Below are 20,987 nucleotides of genomic sequence, written 5' to 3' on the forward strand. Positions count from 1 at the left end.
CTTCAATATCATATAAATAAACTTTCTATGATTTTAGGTACAATTCCCTATTCACACTGAATCAAAATTTGTCAACCAACATCTGCTCAAATTTCTGACCTGATCAGAAAGGTCAAAAGTGACTTTTATATTTCTTAAAAGTCATTTCCTAAAGATGGTAGGCGTAGAAAACAAGGGCATATAACTCGTTGGGGGTATTCAGCAATGCCCTTCCTTTTTGCCCCACTGCTCTTTTGGGCATGAAGAAAACTGTCAAGAAGTGGGATTTGGGTTTACGGTTATACTGAATGGCAGATATTGATACTGTCAATGTACTATCTGTACTATCATTATTCATACTATCGTTATACTATTCGTACTGCCATTATGCTATCTGATAATCAAGGGGAAAAGAATTTATGGGAATTTGTATATTACTGTTTTTAACAACTTTAACAATTATTTCTTGTTAATATTACGTATTTTATATCAACACTTTAGGGGCTTTGCATGAGAGAGCCCAGTAAGATACTCTCTCTCTCTCTCTCTCTCTCTCTCTCTCTCTCTCTCTCTCTCTCTCTCTCTCTCTCTCTCTCTCTCTCATCTTTAACTTTCGTCTTTGGTCAGTAATCTTCATATCAAAGTTATTTGCAATTCTCTAGCATACTAGCATGCAAGCATACCACTTAGACCTAACATTATCAAAATGCCTTTCCAGATCTTTTTTTTTTAGGGCAGTTGTGGTACTTCCATTTTAAGGTCAAATAGGGGTCATTTTTGGGCATTATTGTCTAGAACACCAATATATACCCATTGTACCTTAAGAATTTTACTTGAATTTATAGGGGACCATCAAATCAGAAGATGAGTTTTCCTGGAATGCTAATAATTCCTTGGTATAGCAGACTCTCCCTTTTGGCGCCCTGGATTCCAGATGCCTTCTTCTTCTTCTTCTTCTTCTTCTTCTTCTTCTTCTTCTTCTTCTTCTTCTTCTTCTTCTTCTTCTTCTTCTCTCGCACATAAAAGGTCGACTTTCACTGCCTCAGTCCAACCTTTTTGCGAACAGGAATTTTCTCCAGTATCTATGAGAGTGCATTAATAGCTACGGGTATGATTGAACGTTTTTGCGTGTGTGTGTGTGTGTGTGTGTGTGTGTACGTGTGTGCGCGCAAGCCCGCGTATACCCTGGCATCTGCGTGGGCGCAAGAGTTCATCGCATTACCTAACCGGGACTATTCCTGAGTCCAAGATGACAAGACGATTTTATTTTTATTTTTTTTTTAAATCCTGAGAGAGGTCATATCCGCCTTCTAGGAGAGACGCCCATTCTTCATGTTCTTCATATTCGTTGGTTTCCAGGCCTCTTCAAGATGACCCTTTGCTGTTTGACCAAGAGTGCGAAGGTTTGTTGCAAGTCACTCTTTCCTCCGCGATTTTCTGCCTAGGTTAATAATAATCTCTTAAGCATAGACCCTGAGATAGGCCTATGTTTTGTTGAGATGGGCCTATGTTTGGTTGAGTTAGGCTTATGTTTGGTTGAGATAATGTCTATAACAGGAACATCCAATGACATTGTAAAAAAAAAAGAGAAAAAAATGGATAAAGAAAATAGCACAAATGAAGAAAGGTGATAATTACAATTTAACGCCTTTCAAGTGATAAAAAAACTCGTGTTTTTGATAAAAACAAATTATCTTACCACAAAAAAACGATTACAACCTTGACCTTAATCATTTATTTTCTGGTCTCTGTTGGTTGGGTTGTATAAAGGTCCACACCAGACCTTCTACTCCCTTTCAAATCGTATTACGTTTACGAGCCGCCTTGGGGCATTGGCTGGTGCTGGCATAAAGTCAACTTAATCTAAACCATTCAACTACTGACTCTTTTAGCAGATTATAGCATTATATACACAAGCGCACAGTCACTGACTTCTTGAAGATTATAGCATTTTGCGCACGCGCGCGCGCACATACAGGGTGCCCACGTGTGCGTGCGCATGAATGCGTATGCCTGTATGGGCCTTTCCTTTAGAAAAAAAGGCGCGATTTCCTTTTGACTTATGGTGGTCATGTCATGACCCAAACATAGAGATGAACTGAGCGATTGGGTCCTTTCGCTTTTCATATTTCTTCGTCTTGTCTCTCTCTCCATCGACGTACATGTTGGTTCTTTTAGGAATAGTGCCGTTATCTCTCTCTCTCTCTCTCTCTCTCTCTCTCTTTCGATGGCTCCATATCTCTACCCATTACTATGGTGAGTCTATCTCCCATTCCCCTATTCTGAAGGTTCCTCATCCTTTGCACTTTATATAATGGCTTTACATCTCTCTCTCTCTCTCTCTCTCTCTCTCTCTCTCTCTCTCTCTCAGACCCTTATCCCTCTACCTACCGAAAACTGTCACCCTCCTATAGAGGACTCCGTCCAAATTTTTAGGACCGCTTTGATACTGACAGCTGACCAAGAGTGAAAGTTATAAGATTTAGTGACCGCACCTCCCCGCCTGACTCATGCCCGCCTCCTCACCTCCTCTCCCCCCCTTCTCCAGAATACCCCCTTACCCCTCCCCGTCTCCCCTGGGCCACGTCGACCTGAGACCTTTCTCCCACATGCCCAGCAAGGAGAATATCATGGTCAGGAGACACTGTGTTGGTACTCTGCTAATGCCCAACGCGTTCCAGATTGTATCTATACCTTTGCCCAAGGTCTATAGACCTTGCCTTTGCCCATGAATCTTCAGAGGTTTCTGGGTGGTTCTGGGGCAAGAGCCCGTGCAAACACATAGCGGGCTTAATTTAACAATTAATCTAATAATTCAACAATAACATAAATCACCTTTCAGAAGACAATACCCTGGGTATAGTGGATATCTGATAATCTGCCCATAACAAATGACATGCAAATCCTATTATTATATTGACATTTAGAATTAAAATTGATATTTCGAATTTTTCGCGAATATTCACTTGTCGATCGTCCTTTGTTTTTTCGCTTATTCATCTCGTGACGTCATAATAGACAGGACCAGAGAGGCGGACCAGTCAACAGATAACTTGTGAAAAGGGTTGGGTATTATATAATGATTATCACTGGGAGGAAATATTTGCAGACTGTTCCCTCCATTGTCGAGGTCTAAATATAACTTGGCATTGGCGCTGAAGGATTACCAGAGAGAGAGAGAGAGAGAGAGAGAGAGAGAGAGAGAGAGAGAGAAGGGAGAGAGAATAGAGAGAGAGAGGAGGGAAACAATAAAGTGTGCAATAACCAATAACAGGCGTCACGTACAATGCGTGAAGTATCAGAATAACAGAATTACGTTACGAGCGAGCTACCTGTAGCAGATAATAAACGTTACGGCAAATGGCTAACACATTTAAAAACAGAGAGAGAGAGAGAGAGAGAGAGAGAGAGAGAGAAGGGGAAATCGGATGCTGTCATCCATGTCCCATGGTAATTACAACCACGCTGCTAAGTTCGACATCCACGCTGTTGCATACTAGACTATTGCGTCACGGCACTCTGATTCGGTACTTTTTCTCGACACGCTTAAATAATGAGGCAGAAGGTGACAGCATGTGTGTGTGTGTGCATTCATGGCCAGTAAATGTGCACGCACATTATGTATATACATACATGCATTATGTATGTGCATACGTACATGCATATATGCATACACACATAGATTATATGTATATATGTGTGTGGATGTGTGTAGAAATATATGTTCATTATTTCCATATGAATATATATAAGAGAGAGAGAGAGAGAGAGAGAGAGAGAGAGAGAGAGAGAGAGAGAGAGAGATTCCTTATCTAACCATGAGCTACAATTTATGCCATATCTACAGTCTTTCTCATTATAAATTCAGCTGTCAAATGTTTAATAAGTCTATTTTCCATGTTTATATCATTCTTTTAATCTTGGTCTCATATTTATTATTTTATTTATCTATTTAGAGGCAAATAGAACGCAAAAACCACTGTCTTTATCTAGCCCAGACCCGAACAAAATAAATAAATCAGATAAACAGAAATCTTATCTCAAGTTACAAGTCAGGGAAAACGAAAGTCAGAAGTGAATCCCAAATCGACCCGAACATTCTCATTATATACCTTAATGTTTGCAATGTCTACCTCATCACTCACATAATTTACGTCCTTCTGATTCGCCAGTGTCGTCGACCTCCGTTTCTGTGACGCCAGATTTGAGGCGATAATAAACAGTTCTCTCTCTTTCTGTCTCACATCAGCGTGACTGAATGACGTAATGGGTGGCTATATGCTTCTAAAACGCCTCATTTTTATCTCCCTGGTTGACTAGAGTTGAAAGTTGACATATGTCGTTCAGATAAAGCCATGTAATTGCTTTATGCGTATACGCTCTCTCTCTCTCTCTCTCTCTCTCTCTCTCTCTCTCTCTCTCTCTCTCTCTCTCTCTCTCTCTCTCTCTCTCTTATTTTCGGGGCTTTATATTGTGACTTTGATGGAAAAATGATTTAAGAAGATGCTTTGATTGGTAAGCCTTGCAAATATTCGGTGACTTGAACTTATCCAACCTTCTATCAGTCTCTCTCTCTCTCTCTCTCTATCTCTCTCTAAATCTATATATATATATATATATATATATATATATATATATATATATATATATATATATATTATATAAATGTATAGATGCAGAGATAATCTGTCTATATCATTCTGCATATTTGTGTGCAAGAACGTCTGTCTTGGTGAAAAGTGGTGTGCCTTTCCCGTAGATTTTGACAGATTTCCAACTTGTCAAGTTATTTTCAGGATCAGACAAAAAACTCTTGTAGCAAATCGTCGTCTCTTGTCAGCTCGATGAAGCTTTTAGCATCCCTCATTATTATTATTATTATTATTATTATTATTATTATTATTATTATTATTATTATTATTATTATTATTATTATTAAGGAGATTGGATTTCCCCTTATTTCCCGTACGTGATGATGAGTTTTTTTTTATTGTTATTTATTGACTATTTATGATGTTCATACAGGCTTGTAGAAACAGCCTGAAGCCATTGAATTTTGTGCATGTATGTATGTATGTATGTATGTATGTATAAACAGCACTGGCATGATCAGATACTTTATATACATTTAATCCCTGAAAAAAAGTCAGGAAAAAATTATATGGTTTCAACCTAATACACATATAACAGTCATCCGTCTAACAGTCCTCTCCCCAGTCTCATTTAACTCTTCTCAAGTCTCAGTTACCACCTCCATAAAATCCTATTCTCATAAATAAGACTTTCACCTTCAGTCTCAGCCATTAAGTGACTCCTGGCTAGGAGCGACAGCTGTTTTGGCTGGGAATTGTTTACGTTTTCGTGATTTTCTCTCGGGCGCTGCGGTCAAGCGGCGTTTCCTGTGCTGCCTGTACTTAGTCTGGTGTATTCTGCGCATTTTTCTCCAGAGTAAATCAGAGGGTTTGCTGGCATTTGTGTGTACTTTGTTTAATCTCTGCGGTGTAGTTTTTTGAAGTGGGAGATTTAGGGTGATGTGTGTGTGTACTTTGTGTACTGTGTTGTGTTTTTATTTGGCGTGATTAAGATCGTTTTGTCTCAGGATATGTGTAGGTGTATTGTCTGTTCTGATACTGAGTGATTAATGTCGTTTGGTCTGGGATATGTTTAGGTGTATTGTCTGTTCTGATACTGAGTGATTAAGGTCTTTTGTCTGGGATATGTGTAGGTGTATTGTCTATTCTGAATGTTGAGTGGTTTTGGGGTGTAAATGTGTACTTTCTGTACTGTCTACTGTGTACTTGATTTACTTGGCGAGCTTTCATTAGTGTACTTTCTTAAAACGAGTTTATATGAGTAGATAATTATTTATCTCTAGAATATTTCAGAATCTTATTTCACATGTCAGTCAGACAAACAGATAGAGCAAAACTTTTCTTAGCTTCTTATAAAGGAATAATTTGTTCCAACTTGTAAATTCATTTTCACCTTTAGCCTCGTCAATCATGACTGAGGATCAGAAACAAGACTGAAAAATGTCACTCTTGAATATAATTGCAAAAATAATAAATTTTATCATCTCTCTCTTTGATCAGGATGGACAAAACTTTATAGAATTTAAACCTAAAGGGGTAAAAGGATTAAAAAAACCTTTTATAATAAACTCTCATCACTGATAATTAAGGCAAAACGAAATTTGGCAACGCAGTCTTCGAAGAATTTTTAACAGACTTTAAGCAATTATTAATGACAGCTGACACTACTACGCTCTGCAACCCAGGGGTTCGTTGTCCTAAAATGAGTTGGCCCACCCAACGTGAGTCAGTTGAGAATTTGTGGGAAGTATATAATGGAAAATAGGATAATTTAGCTCGTGTGAATTGTGCAAGCTTCTACGTATATGCGTTAATGTGTTTAATAATATATTACAGGATCATATATATACAGTATGTGTGTATATATATATATATATATATATATATATATATATATATATATATATATATATATATATATATATATATATATATATATTATATATATAAAAAAGTCTGAGGACTTACGCTTTGTTTTAAAAGAAGTAAAAACACTTTCAACCAACCTGGATGTCTGCATGCATTTGTTATGTTGACAATCCAGTTTTGGTGTCGTCATACAATTGTAAAAGTTCTGAGTTCTATATTAAGGGCTTCAGACAATAGAGGAACTGAATCATTATAATTTTTTACACATTAAAAACTGTAGGTAACTGATAATTTTACTTTGTATGCCTTGTGACATCAGCATATCCCATTGTTGTTTGCAATGATACCTTATATTAACAAGGTGTGTTCCCTAACTTTTCTCTTGTCATTTAAGGCTAAATCCTTCTCTCCTCCTCACAGGACGTACAGCGTAGTCGGAGGACGAGTCCTGCGTCCTAACAGAGACTACCATGTGGTGGTGTCCACTCACGGAACAAAGGATCCTGTGCAGTTCAACGTCGAAGTCGGAGGGAAACAGGATGCTGGCGGGGGATTAATCCTCAACAGGCAACTGGCAGATCTGCAGCCTGACTCAACTCAAGTCCTCAAGTTCCAAGTGAGTTCTTTGAAGAAGAGGAAGAGTATGTTTGTGTTTTGAGAGTGAATGTGGAATTCTAAGTGAGTTCTTTAGAGAAGGAGTGTGTGTGTGTGTGTGTGTGTGTATATAAGTTCCAAGTAAGTTCTTTAAAGGAGTATATGTAAATGTATATGCAAATGTATATATACATATACACGAAAATATACTAATCTAAAATCTGACATCAACTCAGCCGTTTAGATTTAAGGTAAGCTCTTAAAGTTGTCGTAATCTCTCTCTCTCTCTCTCTCTCTCTCTCTCTCTCTCTCTCTCTCTCTCTCTCTCTCTCTCTCTCTCTCTCAAATCTGACACTGACTCAAGACCTTGTTAAACTTAAGGTAAGTTCTTAAAATTATTGTAATACGTCTCTCTCTCTCTCTCTCTCTCTCTCTCTCTCTCTCTCTCTCTCTCTCTCTCTCTCTCTCTCTCTCTCCTGGCACCCCCAGCAGCCGCATTTGCACACTCAGAGGACACAAACAAAATCCGATACCTGTCTCCACACAGCAGGCCCTTCACCCCGACCAAAACAAGTTCTCGAGTGGAATCGATTGTCACTTAACCCTGTAAGGGGGGAGGAGGGGGGGAGTTCTTACTCAAGCTTCTGGGTGAATAAAAAGTACCCTCCGTTAACCTTACGCTGGTCTCATTGAGTCTCATTACTGGTTACTTCTTCCCAATGAACACCATAATATTCTTTGGAAGCTTGAATTTCAAGTCAGTGGTCCCTTTGGGCTTGTTTCATATGAACAGGGTTCGTCTCCTGAATAATAATAATAATAATAATAATAATAATAATAATAATAATAATAATAATAATAATAATAATAATAATAATAATAAAATACTCCGGGCTTCTGATGTCTTTTGAAACCTTTCGAGTACCGGATTTTGGGATGGGGTTGCAGACCTCGCGTCGAAATTTGTAGTAGTTTCAAAAATCCCCTCCTTGCTTTTTCTTTCTTTCTGGGCAAGAAAAGGGCTTAAAATTGCCCGTCTTATCGGCCCTTGTTCCTAAAATAATTTTCCACAATAAGAATGCACAATTTATATTGGTCTGATTATAATCATATTAAATTATTTAAGGAAAAATTAACGTAAAGCCACAAGAATCTAAGAGAACTGAATTAAGATATTCCCCATTTACAGATATCAAAAAGACTTTGAAAAACAGAGAGAGAGAGAGAGAGAGAGAGAGAGAGAGAGAGAGAGAGAGAGAGAGAGAGAGAGACTGACTATTTCTCGTTCACTTACACGAAGAAAAAAATGGCGGAAATATTTACTTTCTACAAAAATACTCATAAAAATACTAATTGCTGAAACGTGGAAAGCAAATACCTTCTTTCATATATCTGAAAATAAGCGAGTATGCAATATCATAACAATAAAAAAAGGAAGAAGAATTAATTATAGCCCAGCTACACAACGGGAATGGTCGGATACTGATCTTACGAATATTCTATCAAGTATTCATAAGATTCTCCCTTCCTTCCGTAAAAGGCATCAGTGTCATCTGATGCCCTCAAAGTCATTTTAAATACCCCTGTCTATCAGTGCTAACTAATAGATCTGAGAAAAACCTTTGCCGGCATTTGAAGATCTAATTATTTTCATTTCAAACGCGAATGGTAGAAAAATAAGAGTAATAAACAGAATTTTTGTTTAACCGGATTTATAAACAGCATCCTACATCTGGCAACTTCAAGCTATTGTTGATGACGTCATGGTGGACGAGCTGCTTGCGTTGACTGGTTTGATAAAGTATCTGGAATTCATGAGAAATACGCACGAGAATAATAAGAATAATAACTGCTCTTCTTCGTATTTTATCAGGGAGGGAAGTTGACCTATGATTGACTATCCTTGTTATCATGTTATCTAAAAAGTCTGGTTTTCCTGATAACAGGAGCGGTCATCCTAACAGGAGTATTGTTTTATTAACAAGAGCGGTCATCCCAACAGTCACATTCTTTGCCAACACCAGCGGTCATCGTGTCTCATTCTATTCGGACGGTCACGTAGAGGCAGCCAGTATGACCTCACCTGGGTAATTGACCGCTACAACCATCTACAACAGCTACAACCATCTGTGTGATCACAGACACGAAGGTAGCAACTTCATCTTAAGAGTCAGTGCTTTGAAATTCGCAACAAGCCCTTAGAGTCTTGTCTGAATGACAAAATGTCATGGTGAGGTCTTTAGAATCTAAGAGAGAAAGAGTTTTCAATATTATACGAAATTCTTGACATTTTCTGCTGAGCAAAGATGGAAGTTGCAATCAGGTGTAAAGACAGAGATGTTTTAAAGAATATTTTTAGATATATGTAGACCTGACAAGCCAGGAACTGCTGGAGAGGTGCCCCATAGGAAGAACTCAGAAACCAAAGCGAAAAAGGTTGGTCTCTGTCGGTTTAGACAAAGCTGGCCTTATGCCAGCAAGTTTCAATGCCAAAGGCGGCGTCCTGTGAGCTTCGTCAGGTGTGAATGGGAGTGAGAGACCTGGTGGGGACCTGTGGACTCTCACCAACCAACAAAGACTGAGTAAGCTAACCCCAAGTGAAATAGGAAGGAAGGGGTCTGGTGGGGTACCTCTGAACTCTGCACAGTCAAGAAAGACTGAGTATGCTACCAACAACCTAAGGAAGAGAGAGAGAGAGAGAGAGAGAGAGAGAGAGAGAGAGAGAGAGAGAGAGAGAGAGAGAATCTCATCTGTATTCCTGCCGTGGAAGGCCAGGTATCCAAAAGCAGGTTCTTTGAATGCCATCTTGTCCTTCCTCTTCTTCTTCAACCCAGCGGACGGAATATCAAGACCTCTGAGAAAGGCAAGAGCGAGATTTCCTTATTTCTCGGTTCTCTCTCTCTCTCTCTCTCTCTCTCTCTCTCTCTCTCTCTCTCTCTCTCTCGTTCGGAATTTTCGAACGATACCCAGATGTAGAAAGGAGGAAACACGTAAATTTATGCTAAGCATAAGTGTGGTGTTGTAAACGGGTCTGCGTTAGGGTAAAATCTTAAATAATATTGTCTTGTGGAAATGAATGTCGAAAAGTGAGCTTTTCCTAGCTACTGCTAGCTCTATTGAACTTAAATAAATTACTGTGGAGTGTAAAGATGGGTTCTAGTGCCATACAAAATCTTTTTGCTGACCTTTAAATTTTCAAGCAAATAGAATTTACCCTGACACTCCACAGCATTTGTTGTAGTTTGATAAAGTTGGCAAATGGCTAGCGAAAGGCCACTTTTTAATATATATTTTTAGGCACTTTATATAATTTTGGATTTTTAAAGTTTATTTATGCGTATTACGTAAGTACGACAGTTAATGTGCATTGTTTGAAAACTTCCTCTTAAATTAAAATTTTGATATTTTGTCAAAAGACTTCGTGTTTTAAATTCACAACCTCCGATTTTTCGACTACTGATCTGTACTGGAAAATTAACAAAAACTTATATTCAAACAATTACAAAAAAACGAAAATACAAAAACAACACTTCTTAAACTTTCTCCACCTGTATTATAGGCATCGTACTTTCTTCACTTAACCAACAAAGATAACAATCAGTATACCTTAACTTTCTAACTGTGAAAGTTTTATACGAAATCGCTTCCAGGTATCTGAGAGGATATTATCAGGTATGACAGGAGAGACTAATCTTAGGCCAACTCTCCTCCTCTATACTTTTGGATGCTTGCTTTTTCTTTATGGCTGCATCCGGGAAGCATTTTTCCGAGATGTAACCGAGTACCGGACCTTTTCCTTGGAAAAAATGGGACGCCATATCCTAAAAACTAACCACAACATTTTCTTGAAAATAATCTCATTATGTTTCCCACACCCGAATTACTACTTAGATTTTAATCTAACCTTACCCAACCTAACCTAACCTAGCTTAGCCTAGGGCAGTGGTCTTCAAACTTTTTCAGACCATGGCCCACTTTAGGCATTTCCAAATATTCATGGCCTACTGCCCTTCAGATTTAGCATATAAATTATGTTCATAATAAAACATACGATACCAGGTACTTAAGGAACTTTATTACATTTTCTTAACATGCTCAAACAGAATTTTCATAGATGCATTATATGTAAATGTATCTAAGAAATTTTCAAGGAAATTTAATAATTCAATGACTGAACTTTGATTATTGTAAATAAAAAGTCATCTGACCTTAGGCTTGAAACATGGCCAAAAGATCATATTCTCTGATAAACCACTTCAGGTAAGGCATGAGATGGATGTTGCTTGTTTCTTCTATTAAAATCGTTGTGGACAAGGCACATCGCATGTCAACCTCTTTTCTTGCTTTTGTTTTGATTTGAAGTAAGGAGAAAAGCCTGATTCACATAAGTGAGTGGAGGAGAAAGGTAAAGCGCACGCTTATGGTTTACCCCTCCTGTACAGAGAGCTGCAAACACTTTATACCAGAATCAGATTTCATTTCCAAGTATTCCTCTTGGTCAGGGTCTGGCACAGAATCTGGCTCAATATTAAATGGATCTGCTATAAATGACAGATCTATGGACTCAAGATCAGGAAGTATCTGGAAAATTCTTGACCCAAATTTTTGAAGGTGGTTGATTATTTCATTTTGGAAACAAGGATCTAATTCTTTTTCACAACAACTTCACAAAAATTCTTGAACATTGCAAAATTACCGGCATTAATTTTCTAACCCAGTTCTGGATCTTAGTGAAGGCACGCAATGAGTCAACAAAATGAATTACAGTTTTGTCTTTACACTGAAGTTTCAGATTTTTATTTCTTTTGTTTTTATTTTATTTTCTTATTTTTTATATAGTTAATTTATTTTTATTATAATCTAGTTAAATGTCCGTGGCCCACCTGAAAACCAGGCCATGGCCAAGTGGCCATGGCCCACAGTTTGAAGATCACTGGCCTAGGGGCATGGCATGTTATTTGGAATGAAGTTTGCAGTAAAGATGAAGGATGTGTTTTGGATTGTAATAAAATTCTGCAGTCATATTTGATAAATCGACATGATTCTTCTTTATAATGTTATGCTGAAACTCTTGTGTGTGTGTGCGTATGTGTGTGTGTGTGTAAATGTATTTCCCCATGTATATGAATGAATCAAATTCTCTTCTCCCTACGACAGATTGGAGACCTAGGACCCGGTCTGTACAACCTGACGGTGACGGGCTCCGGCGGTCTCACCTTCACCAACACGACGCCCTTGGAGTACGTCCACAAGTCCTACTCGGTCTTCATTCAGACCGACAGGTCCATCTACAAACCCGGGGACCTGGTGCAGTTCCGAGTGGTTGTGGTCAATCCCCAGTTACGACCGTCTGTGACAGGTGCTATCGATGTGTTCATTAAGGTGAGGATAATTGAGTCTTAATGGTTGGGGTTTAGTTTTAAATTTGCAAGTGGATAACCTTAAAATTTGCTAGTGGATCTAAGGAGTTATTGCTGCCCATTAATCCTACTGCAAAATAGCATTCATTCAGTTAAAAATTATTCATAGTAGCACGAGTCTTGCAATGGAGAAACAAATCCACAGTTATGTAAGAGTACGTATATTTGAAAATAAATCTCTGCAGAGAGCTTTCGGGAATCTATTCGGTCCCCCTTTTCAACTGAAAAAACCTTGAAATGTGTTGAAACCACGTTAATAAAACAGCATCATGGCCTCTCAGCATCACAAAGAACTCAGACAACCTTCCGTAATGCACCAAAACATTCCCTTATCTTCTTCTTTCTTCCAGGACGGCGCCGGAAACCTGGTCAAGCAATGGCGACGCGTCTTCACCAACAAAGGGGTCTGGACTGGCGAACTTCTGTTAGCCGAGGAACCTGTCCTCGGCAACTGGAACATCACGGTCGACGTCCTCGGTCAGACGACGTCTCGTGCCTTCGAAGTGGCCTATTACGTCTTGCCCAAGTTCGAGGTTAACGTAAAACTGCCTGCTTATGCTACATACGACCAGAAGCAGATCACGGCCACGGTGACAGCGAAGTACGTGAGACAGAAATTCGTTGGTCTTGAAGGTTAAAGTTATCACGGAAGAATGTGTTTTCTCCTGAAGGAATGACTTCTCTTTACGTTCTTATCCGTTTCTCTTATTTTCCTGTTTTAGAAACCCTAATTATGTTTGTCTTGACATGCTAAAAGTATGACATGAATTAATCAAATTCACAGATCTTTGGGCCAATTACGACAGTCTGTTTTGAGGCTCAGAATCTTTAATTTTCAGATCACTTGGCAAGGACCAATAATCAAAGTTTTCTTCACCATTACTGTAAGGCATTTAGCTTAGGTAATTTGAGGTTATAAAGATGCTTAATTTCCAATAATAATTGTCTTTAAAGAATTCTCTTCAATTTTAAAACTAGAAGCAAGTAACCATAGTATTATATATAGACATTACGTGAGTTAATGATTAAGTCATCTGATCTTTAGCATTTTAGCTCTCTGACTGAACCTCAGTGGAAGTTATTGCCTATCCCAACACACTCCTAAGCTCCTTTGCAATTTTCAAGCAACGATCTCGAGAGTTCATGCACAAACCGTTCTTGACATTCACTGGAGGTCATCCAAAATAAACTGCTCCTAAGATTTGCATTTTTGTTTTTTATTCAGAAAAGAAAAAACATTCCATCTAAGCATATGAAGTGATGTCATTGAAGCCTTACATTCAAAGATTATTTTTCATGACAATATAATTTCAAGATAATTTGACCTCCTCCTTCTCCTCCTCCAGGTATACCTACGGTCGACCGGTCAAAGGAGAGATCACATTGCAGGTGACCCCGACGTATAAATATGGCTACCTGCAGGCGCCCTACGATGACCCCATCAGAGTGGTCAAACAGATGAAAGGGAAGGCTGACATCATCGTTGACCTGGAAAGTGATTTGAGGTATGTATTAAAAATTATACACATACACACACACACACACACATATATATATATATATATATATATATATATATATATATATATATATATATATATATATATATATATATATATATATATATATATTAAGAGAGAGAGAGAGAGAGAGAGAGAGAGAGAGAGAGAGAGAGAGAGAGAGAGAGAGAGAGAGAGAACATATTAAAGATATATCATAAATTCTGTTCATGTAAAATTCTTATCATTTCAAAACCTATTTTCCCTTGATACGAAAGTAATAGCTTTTGTTCATTTATTGATTTTATAACTCTTTATTTATCGATTTTATATCTGTTTATCTATTTATTTAGTTATTCATTTATATATTTATTCATAAATCCTCAGGTTGAAGGGCGACTACGCTCGCGAACTGGAAATAACAGCGTACGTTCAAGAAGAGCTGACGGGTCGCGTTCAGAACGCTACGAATCACGTCACAGTTTACCGTTACCCTTACAGTATGTCGTTAGTCCGGACGTCTGACAGTTTCAAACCCGGGCTGAAATACACTGCCTTCGTGAGTATATTTCCCACAGTTTTTTTTTTTTTAACTCTGTTTTTAGTTTTTTTTTTCCTTGTGTTTAATATTGACCATTTTTTTTATTTTATTTTATTCCCTCCCTCCTTCCACCTCAAAGTCTCGTATCTTCCGAATAATAATAATAAATAATAATAATAATAATAATAATAATAATAATAATAATAATAAAACCAATCCTTCCCTCCCTCCTTCCTTCCAGCTCAAAGTCTCGTATCATCTGAATAATAATAATGATAACAATAATAATAATAATAATAATAATAAACCAATCCTTCCCTCCCTCCCTCCTTCCAGCTCAAAGTCTCCTACCAAGACGACACGCCCGTGACGTCCGGAGAAGTCACGGTCAGGCACACGTTCACCAGGGACGTCGAGAACTTCGAGGAGACCGTCTACACGATTCCCGAGAACGGCATCGTGACCCTGGAATTCACGCCGCCCTTGGACGACGACGTGGTCAGCCTGGCGCTGGAAGCCAAGTACCTGGAACTGACGCAGTGGTTGGGCGACATCATCAGGGCGCAGAGCCCCACGAACGCTTTCCTGCAGGCGACGCTGCTGACGCAGAATGTTCACGTATGTTCTGGGAGGGGTGTTCACGCGGGTTTTGTCTTGACGGGTTATTTCATTACTTTTTTATTATTTAGGAGTGATTCTAAATCGTGAATTTATATTATTTCTCTTTTACTTCTTGGTTTTATTTATTCATTGTTTAAGGTCCAGGTAAGGAGGAAAGGCCATTATAAATACCGAAGCTTAGTTTTCATTACTTGTTATTGAGTTTCTAAGGAGTTTTTATTATTTAGGAGTGATTCTAAATCGTGAATTTTAATTATTTCCCTTTTACTTCTTGGTTTATTTATTCAATATTTATTGTGCAGGTAAGGAGGAAAGGCCATTATAAATACCGAAGCTTAGATATAAATTGTCTCTTCATTCGTTATCATGTGAAGTTTTAATTATTGGACATAACTTATCAAATCGTTTTCCTTGAACTAATAACACTAATGTACTTATAGATATTATCACAAGAGAACTTTTATCATTCATATTTTTTTCAGCTCCTAAAGCTTAATTTCAAGTACTCTCTTTGGAAGAAATGTCTGTTTTGATTAACTGGCAAAGTTAAGTTAGAATGTCATTCATAAAATTATCGCAATTCTTAATACCCATTTATTTTTTTATTTTTTTTCCTGAAAGATTTCTGTAGGATCTGTATTTACGAAAAATTAGTATATTCTTGTTATTCGGTATCACAAATTCGCCATCATTGAAACTTGTACTAGATATGTAAATAGCTTTTTAAAAGTTGCTTGCTATCATTAGTACTTTTCTTTTTCGCTTTACAAAACATAAAGAGCCTCAGAAGGAGCTTTATTCACGTACTTTTTCCCCTCTCTCTCTCATTCTCTCACCCATTCATCATAATCTATTGTAACTTAAGTTTCATGAGAGAGTAAATCTTTAGGAGGCACTATTTTTTTTCATATAAATATTCTTGCTTTCCCCTGATCGAATTGCAGATATTTTCTTTAGCTTATTGTTTTGGCATTTGTAGTTTTGATTATCATGTCCTATTTTACTGTATGTTGCGCAAAGGGTGTATGGGCATTTTGTATTATACTCTCACGAGCCTTTGCATTCATAGTTAGTTGCATTTGATTTTAGTCTAAGTATTTGTCAGATGCTTCATGCGTTGTTGTAGATGGCCTTCTTTGAAATTCTCTATAATGTATATACTATACTTGGCCCTCAGTTTTATACTGTTAACATTCGTACTTCCATATCTTTCGTTTCATATCTAAATGGTCTTGAAATGTTCTGCATATAATTAACTTTGCATCAGCAGACCCTCACTGCAAGATAGGTTCACAATAGAGACATTGCAAATATTTTTCTTTTAACGATTTTGGTAACAGAGTTCAACATTACTAAGTCATAACGTTTCTCGGTAATCTAATAATTTTATCCACTGACAAAGTAACGATTATTTTAACATGTTTTTTACTTACTAGAGAATTAACTACATAAGCATGTGTCTTGATTAGTGTTAATTTTTATTGTTTTAGGATACGTGACATCGTCACTGAAGTTTATTTAAGCACTTTGCATGAACTTTACAGTAATGTAAGTGTAATATTTTCTGAAAATATCAATCATTACATTCTTGTTTTACACGTACTTTTGTAAGGGAGTACGTGCCTACTCTTGTATTTCCCCTGGTCAATATCTTGCATGGAAAATATTAATATTCGTATATAGATTAATGAATTTTAGAAGAATTTATAACAATTGTTTAATGGTATTCATTCACTCGATCTTCTTGTGTTTCACATCACTCCAGAAAATTCCTTCGGAATTGGCTGTGGCCTGAACACTCTGATAATCATTGATTTGTCGTTTTAACTTGCATGTATATATCTCTCTTCTTCTCTCTCACGTTGCATGATCTTCTCCCCCACCTACCCCCACAATCCCTCCTGAACACATATATTGCACGAAAATGTTCAGGTTGATGAGGAAGTGGAAGTTACTCTCACTACAACTGAGTCGGTAGGTTTTTTTCCCGTTCGTTTCTTCTGACTGGCTCTGTCTTTGGCTTCATTGTGAAATATATATTTTCATGTTTAGTCTGTTCATTGTGCTTTTCATAAACTGTTCATTCATATCTTTGATGAGTATAAGTTGTTTCATTGTTTTACTGCAATTTGCTGTTATAAATTGATTGATTTTTATATGATTCTGATCAGTTTTATCGTTATGTTTAGAATTCCCCTGTTCTGTTGACACATCTGACGAAAACGTTCGCACAGCTGATACTGACATTCGACTAGTCACCCCTGTCATATACTACAAGGGATGCGTGACTATTTAGAACACCTCTCATGCCAATACCTATGTTCTAATTCTTTGGAGTTATTTTTTTCTTCTTTTTGCTCTGAGAAACAGAACAATGTACTGTAAAAATATTCATAAGGAACTCAGGTAATCGAAACAAACTTGAGCCCTTCCCAAGAATCATTAGCTGAACAATGATAGATCAAGAATTGGGACTTATGCCTTTCAATAACTGTGGTTCATAATATTATAACCATTAATGTATTATGTCATTATAACTATAAAATATAAAATGTAATTATAACTAGAACAGTCGGTCAGCTATGAAATAATGGGAGCTAAGGAGATTCTAGCAAATTTCTGAATAAATACAGTAGGTAATTACGGGGCGAAATATATATAAAATATTCCCCAGTTGTTTATCAACAAGCTGAACTGAAAACTAACTGTACGCAAGGAGTCATTAGTTCAGTGTTGACCCTGGCATTTGTGACGCCAGACAGTCTTGAATAAGTCAGTTATCAATTTCACTGTTTCTGGGAAATCAGTTTCATGTTTAAAAGTTACAATGTTTATATAAGTAAAAAATTAATTTGTATAATCCTATTCATTAGAAGGTTAGACATAGTTCCTACAAGGAATTAGTTACTCAAGTTGCATACGGTATTCTCTTCCTTTTATAAATAATTATGGAAAATTTACATAGCTTAATCCTTTTCATATTAGGATTTGTAGACCATCCTAGTTGCAATTTTCATCAATACGCAACAATTATTTTCTATTTTTTTACCCTTGACATCTATAACAACCCGACTATATTGGAAGTAAATGCTATACTTTTCATATGTAAATCTGAACCAGTTTTTGTTTCTTAAAAATTTGAAGAAATCGGATACTATACCAATAACTATGAAAACATCTCACACAGTGTGATGCTAATTCTTTGTTGCGTTACAGGTCGGAGGCGAGGTGCTGGTTGGTCTGAATGCCACCCAGCCTCTGGTACATTTCGTGTACGAGGTCCTGGGGCGCGGTGACGTCATCTTCGCTCAGACGCTGCAGGCCCATAAGGGCACAACCCACACGTTCAGGTACGATGCGCAAGTTGATTGGTTTTTGTGGACAGGTAAATGATGAAGGTTTCATTTTAAACTCTACCTCTTTTAACGTGTTATTTTTGGAATTCAATATATATATATATATATATATATATATATATATATATATATATATATATATATATATATAATATATATATATATATATATATATATTTTCTAAACGATGATTAAGCATCCCAACTTATCCAGCTAACCAGTATTGGTGCTCTCTGCTTAGCCTACTCTAAACAAATTGTTATCCCTTAATATTGCATTGTCTTTCTAGGTGACTTCAACATCAACAAAAAGTGATCTTAAAAGAATATCCGTTAATATTGCAGTGTATTTCTGGGTGATTTCAACGCCAACAAATAATGATCTTAAAAGAATATCTCCTTAATGTTGCAGTGTATTTCTGAGTGATTTCAACGTTATCAAATAGTGGTCTTAAAAGAATATCCCCTTAATATTGTATTGTATTTCTGAGTGATTTCAACGCCAACAATGTGATCTTAAAGTTAATTGCTCACGTCTAGGAGATAAAATGAACAGAATATGAGTTTATGATTGTTTCTATTTCACCATAAATCTCTTCTACCATCTGTACGTAAGGCAATTTGTTATTGAACACAGGTTGAGCTGAACTTGAATATTTGTGCAACCTTCTGACTTTCAATGACTTGGGACAACTGTCGTTTTTATTCAAACTTCGTAGCCTTCTTCAAAAGCCTATCTGTGTTATACTTCAGTATTAATAAGATAATCTTGACATTTATTGTTCCCCCAGATTTTTAGCCACATCAGCAATGGCACCAAGAGCACGTCTGGTCGTTTACTATGTCAAAGATGACGGGGAAATTGTGGCAGACTCTCTCCACTTCGCAGTGACTGGAGCGATCCAAAATGAGGTAAGGATTTCCACTAACGTTTTTCCACCTCGCCTCCCTCCCCCATCTTCTCCCGAGGTAGAGCAATTCCCTCCTCTACCCCACCAACCAACTCCCTCAACCAAAGGCCCCTAATCCAGTTCCTGATTTATTCCAAAATAAAATCATTAGTTCTTAGGAATAAGGTCAAACTTTGGTGAAATTTTCTGGAAAATCCACACAGAGCTGACGCTTGCAATCACTAGGTAAGTGTACCTTGTAATTAAAAGAACCTAATTTTATCGGAAGTGTCTCGTATTTCTGACCTTTTTTTCATTTTTTTTTTCACAGGTCACTGTTGACGTTTCTCCAGGCACTGTCGACGTAGGGGGCAACGTTGCAATAAAAGTGACGACCAAACCCAACGCCTTCGTCGGTGTCTTGGCCGTGGACCAGAGGTCACTCATTTTGGGGACTCACAATCATTTCACGCACGTAAGTGAATGGGTGATTTCGTCAGTAGCTTCACTTATCATTTTTTTGCTCATTTGTACTTGCACCAGACTGCTTTGGTTTGTTGCAATGCTAAGTGGTACTTTGATAATATTGTTTGGCTCGTTTTTTCTCTTGTAATTCCATCTGAATTATATAATTAGTTACTAAGGCATGTAGACATTTTAAAACACTGTATTCTTATGGACTTTTCTAAAGTACAAACTACTTCAAATTACTGTAGCCTTTAATTTGATAACGTTGTATGGAAGATTTGTGAAGCTTGTTTAATGATGTACAAGAACTGCATTGTATATTATATCACTGAAGGTCATTGAATGGACTAGATTGATAATAATAATAATAATAATAATAATAATAATAATAATAATAATAATAATAATAATAATAATAATAATAATAATAATTATTATTATTATTATTATTATTATTATTATTATTATTATTATTATTATTATTATTATTATTATTGGAGGAGTTGTTGTTATTATTGTTAATAACACAAGGTGTGGTTGTGCTCCAGTTGTTTGTATAGTTATGTTCATCTTTCAATTAATTAATATACTTACTGTTTTCCTTCCCCACAGGATGATATAATAGAGGAACTAGAGACCTATGACCCAGGCAGAGCCAACCTAGAGGGCCCTTGGCATAGCCTCACCAGGCGCAAGCGCGCCTTGTTCAACTGGCACGGCACAACTACTGCAAGTGACGTGTTCCAGGTAAGCAGAGGTTCATTAGTCATTCATTTGCATGTATAAATAACGTCACATTAACCATGGTCAGTGACTCCTGAGAATTTGAAATGGAATTATCTCATTCAGGTCATGATGAGTTTTTAATGGACATTAATATATTCTGGGGCATAAACTTGCAGTGTGTGGAATACAGTCATTCAAGAATATTTAATTAAAATTCACCTTTATCTTCATCTATGCTGTCCCTATCTAATGCATTTAATGAATCAGTTTATGTATTTATTTATTTATCTATCTATTAATTATCTGTTTGTTTATTTATTTATAGAACGCAGGAGTGGTTGTCTTGACTAACGGCCTAATTCACGATTATAACCCATTCTGTAAGTATCACTCTCTTATATTTCAATATCCACTCAGTTCTTAAAGTTTCAGT

The 20,987-nt window shown here is 37.0% G+C and overlaps 1 protein-coding gene across 1 annotated transcript in view; it reads left to right on the forward strand.

Moving 5' to 3' along the window:
* LOC136846803 (thioester-containing protein 1 allele R1-like) overlaps positions 1–20,987 on the forward strand; it is an 80,878-nt gene that overhangs the window by 42,321 nt on the left and 17,570 nt on the right. The window contains 12 exon segments of the mRNA XM_067118057.1: positions 6,861–7,056; positions 12,192–12,416; positions 12,805–13,055; positions 13,801–13,959; positions 14,341–14,512; positions 14,831–15,112; positions 17,048–17,089; positions 18,332–18,465; positions 19,262–19,382; positions 19,692–19,835; positions 20,441–20,575; positions 20,880–20,934. Coding sequence (XP_066974158.1) covers positions 6,861–7,056; positions 12,192–12,416; positions 12,805–13,055; positions 13,801–13,959; positions 14,341–14,512; positions 14,831–15,112; positions 17,048–17,089; positions 18,332–18,465; positions 19,262–19,382; positions 19,692–19,835; positions 20,441–20,575; positions 20,880–20,934 — 1,916 coding nt within the window.

The sequence above is a fragment of the Macrobrachium rosenbergii genome, chromosome 15, assembly GCF_040412425.1.
Source record: "Macrobrachium rosenbergii isolate ZJJX-2024 chromosome 15, ASM4041242v1, whole genome shotgun sequence".
In the NCBI taxonomy this organism is placed as follows: Eukaryota; Metazoa; Arthropoda; class Malacostraca; order Decapoda; family Palaemonidae; genus Macrobrachium; species Macrobrachium rosenbergii.